Source organism: Sinocyclocheilus rhinocerous, unplaced genomic scaffold (genome assembly GCF_001515625.1).
Source record: "Sinocyclocheilus rhinocerous isolate Xijiao unplaced genomic scaffold, SAMN03320098_v1.1 scaffold1148, whole genome shotgun sequence".
NCBI lineage: Eukaryota > Metazoa > Chordata > Actinopteri > Cypriniformes > Cyprinidae > Sinocyclocheilus > Sinocyclocheilus rhinocerous.
The window spans coordinates 1,317,393-1,321,502 of record NW_015664019.1 but is presented as its reverse complement, the minus strand read 5'-3'; the positions used below and the strand labels follow the sequence as shown (position 1 = coordinate 1,321,502).

Below are 4,110 nucleotides of genomic sequence, written 5' to 3'. Positions count from 1 at the left end.
AACACTAATTTTCTAAATACTGTGGGGCCTTTCGTACCGTGGGAACCTTTTCATAGTACCAGAACTAATTGTGGAACTACCCACTTTTTGGCGTTTTCGCACCGCCGGAACTGGGTGCGATTTTAGTACCGGACTGCCTTTTTCGAGAACCAAATTAGCTCCTACTCCGGAGCAGGGTCTAACCAGCACAACTGGTACTAATCGTGACGTAAGTAGACATTGATTGGCCAAACGCGTATGAAAACGCCCTCACCCGCCATGATTTAAAACGCCGTGTAAACATACTGTAAACATTGTGTCAACTTATTTCGCAAGTATGGAGAACAGCGATAGATGGACGGACGCTCAAGTGCAGTCACTTGTAGCAAATGTAGCACTGCCAGTTGTCGTTGGAGATTCTTAGTCCTCCTTTCCGTTCTTTCAATCGCTTTACGTATACGTCGACTTTCCATGTTCATTATTGTGAAACCCGCGAGACACAACAAAAACAGCTCTGATCACAGCGTCCTCCATCCTCCTGTTGTTAATGTTGTTCTTCTTTGTTTCCGTTGTTGAATGCCGCGCACAAATGACGTCGCTGTCGACCGGCTTACGTCTCTTCTTAGTACACACTGTCGGTGCGAATGCAACCCTTTAAATGGTACTGGGACATAGTTCGCGCAAAATCATCCCAGTACTTTAGTACTGTACATTTAGTTCTGGAAATAAAGCGGTGCGAAAGGCCCTTAATATGTGTATTTTATTGTTTTGCCCTTAAAACATGAAAATCCATCAAACACTTATTACATTTATATAACTTTTATGATCTGAAGAAAGAGTGAAATAATCATTGACCATTTTTATATGTTTCTGTCAAAAGTGTCTGTTGTTTTGAAGTCATTTGCACCATGACCAGCAGTTTTGACACTAATGATGTTTTTATCATCAAGTGAACTTGGTTCCCATGGATACGACAGTGTCAAGCAAGAGCATGTTTGAGATGAAACACGGTGTTTGAAGAAACAGGAAATCAAGAAAAATAATATTTTATTACGTGTCATTTCCAATCAAATTATGCAAGTGTGGGATCTAGCATTGTTTATTATTTGTTTGTTTTTGCTCCTTGCAACTACACAAAAATTCAGTGGGAGGAGATATGCAGAATATTTTTAATCATCAATAAATCCAATTTCTCAGACATTTTAACTAATAGAATATTGTTTGTTAAAGCTAGACATAATTTATGTTACTGAATCAATTTTGTTGTTTTCACAATAAACCATAATTTGAAAACAATATTCATTTTAAAAAGATGATTATTCAAATAAAATCAAATACATGCAAAAGGTTAATAATACATTGTCATTTTTATTTATTATTTAATTTTAAACATCTTACTAGTTTCATTTATGGCAAATATGCATCACATTAAGTTTATTAGCTTATGTTAAAACTGCAATCCAAATGGATGGAAATCGTATATGCAGTTCAAATGCATGATTTTGAACTGCATCCTAAATATTTTGGTGAGTGCACTGAGAAATCTCATTGGTCCAAAATGTTGCTTCACATCTGTATGTCAAACAAGCAGAATACACAATATGCAGAGTATTTTGTTTATTTATTTATGTTTTAAACACTGTTACCCTGCCTAGTGCCAATGTGAAAACTTTGTATTAATTATTCTTTTTTTATTTTTGTATTATTCCACGGGGCCAAAAGTGACTCTGGTAGTATTATTTTGGTACTATTCCTATACTATTATAGTATTTATAGCAATTTTGCTGTAACAGTAATGCTTTAATGTTTGTATTTTCAGTATTAATTTTAATTTTAGTCTTAGTCACTTTGTTATGTGCTTTTCTTATTGTTAGTAGTGTTTTAGTGATTTTGGTACTTTTAATTAATTTATTGTATTTATTTATGTTTTTTTTGTGCGGTTACATATTTCATCTAATATTTATGTTTTATTTCAATTATAAAAAGTGTTTATATAATTTCAGTTTTAGGTAGCTAACATATATATGTTAACCCAGTACGCTGAAAAAAATGATTCATTGATTTTTGATTTTTTTTTAAAGGTTTTTTAGCTACATTTAAATAAACAAATTTAGTTGACTAACTTTCAACATTTTTTTATCATTTAAATGTAGCTAAAATAAATTGTTTGCAACCACTCACCTTAAAAAAAATGGTTTTATCATTTTTTTTTAAGTGTAATGTGTCTTGTCTAGGATCAATGACAAACCATAAGTGCTGATGTTATCACTTTATTGAATATTTATATACATAGCAAATATATCATTCAGTGTTTTGTTGAAAATATGTTTAAGACACAATTCAAGTTGCATGAGATGAGCCTCCACAGATAATTACCGCCAGAAATTCACACGCTGTCGAACATGACATCAACTGAAATGCACATCAACAGGAAGTAAGTAGAGTCTGAGTGGGCGTATGTTGGATTTCAAATCCGCACTTTCTCTGTTGCTTACTCTCTTTCCCGCTCCAGGAATGAAATGATTGGGACCTGGCTTTCCACAGAGCTTGATAAAAGACCCTTGTCAGGGAAGTTGGCAGCATTGTCATTGCACATTGTCATTTCAGAACTCGACCCACGAGATTGCTCTCGCCAGGGTAAGAAAGTACTCTGTCAGTTAATAGGGCTTCCCTCCGTTAAACTTTATTTCATTATTTTATATTTTTGGGGGCGGGGGTACAGCTGGCTGATGGCACTTGGACATGGAATAGATATGCTAGATGGCGAGTTGGCATAAATACACTGGATTTTTCTCTCTCCTTGCGGAGGAAGGCATCCAGACCGAGGCCTCATTACGCCATAGGTTAGATTAATCTCTAAACCTGTCCTTCCTTCTTTCTCCAACCCACATATACTCGTTCTCTCTCTCTTTCTCTCTCATACGCTCACGCAATTGCTATCTACCTTTCACATCCAATCTACTCCTCCATCTGTCTCTCTCTCCCTTCTGTCACTCTCTCTTTCCCCTCCCAGTCTATTATTCGCTCACCTTCAACCTTGAGAGCGGATGGCGGTGTGGTTTACATCTCCGTATCCCCAAACGTGAGCGCTGGAGTCTTGTGGGGTTAGTGAAAATGAAAGAGCTAATGAAAAGACCGTAACTCAGACAATGACTCACAACGTGTCGGGATTCTGGCAGGGGTCCTGATGTATAATTGCTTTAAAAAAAAACGATCAACATCTCATTAATCTTTGTGGTGCTTTTGTGACACGCTTGATGATGTGAGGGGCTTTCCGTGATATAGCTTAAAGAAACCGAAGATGTGCGGCCTTTAGCTCATGTCTGTTAGCTTTGAAGCCTTTCGGTACTCTTACAATTTGGTAAAATTGAAGACAATTTTTTTTCATTGGTTAATATTAATATTTTTCTTGATGTTATTCTTGTTGGGTGGCAGTATGTATCATTGTATGTATTTATTTTTCATGGAATACAAAATGACTCTTTTGTTGTTAATATGTTGCTGTATTGCTGTATTTATTTGTAGTTATTAAGTTTACCTTGTATATCTTTAGATTTTTTTGGAATACAGAAGGACAATTATTATTATTATTATTATTATGTATTGTATTTATATTTGATGAAATACAAAAGGAAATACATATGAAATACATTTATTGTGTGTGTGTGTGTGTGTGTGTTTGTTTGTTTCCAAAATAGGTATTGTTTTGTAGCCATTACTTGTATTTTTATATGTTCTTTTTTATTCTTAATGGAATACAATAGAATATTATTATTATTGTTGCTGTTTTGTTATGCATTATTTTATAATTGTTATTTGTGTTTTTATGTATTCATTTATTTGAATACAAGAGGACATATATTATTATTATTATTATTATTGTTATTATTATTATTAAATCGTTATTTGTTCTTATTTTAAAAGTATCACTGCTTTTAAATGAACATCTCAGGAAAACTTAGGCTAAGTGACTTTTTAAAGCACAGAATGGTTTTCTTTTGCAGCTGTCTGATAAATCAGTAAGTAAATGTTATGCTTTAATCAGATCACGTCATAATATCTTTTATAACACTTGAAAAACTATGTGTAAAATTTAGAGCATATTTATTAGAAGTTGAGACTTCTTTGACC

The 4,110-nt window shown here is 33.9% G+C and overlaps 1 protein-coding gene across 1 annotated transcript in view; it reads left to right on the top strand.

Annotated features, from left to right (window-relative positions):
• The window catches only part of LOC107729345 (VPS10 domain-containing receptor SorCS3-like), a 198,891-nt gene that overhangs the window by 170,850 nt on the left and 23,931 nt on the right, over nt 1–4,110 (top strand). The window contains exon 27 of the mRNA XM_016539811.1: nt 2,492–2,616. Coding sequence (XP_016395297.1) covers nt 2,492–2,616 — 125 coding nt within the window. The remainder of the gene's footprint in view (nt 1–2,491; nt 2,617–4,110) is intronic.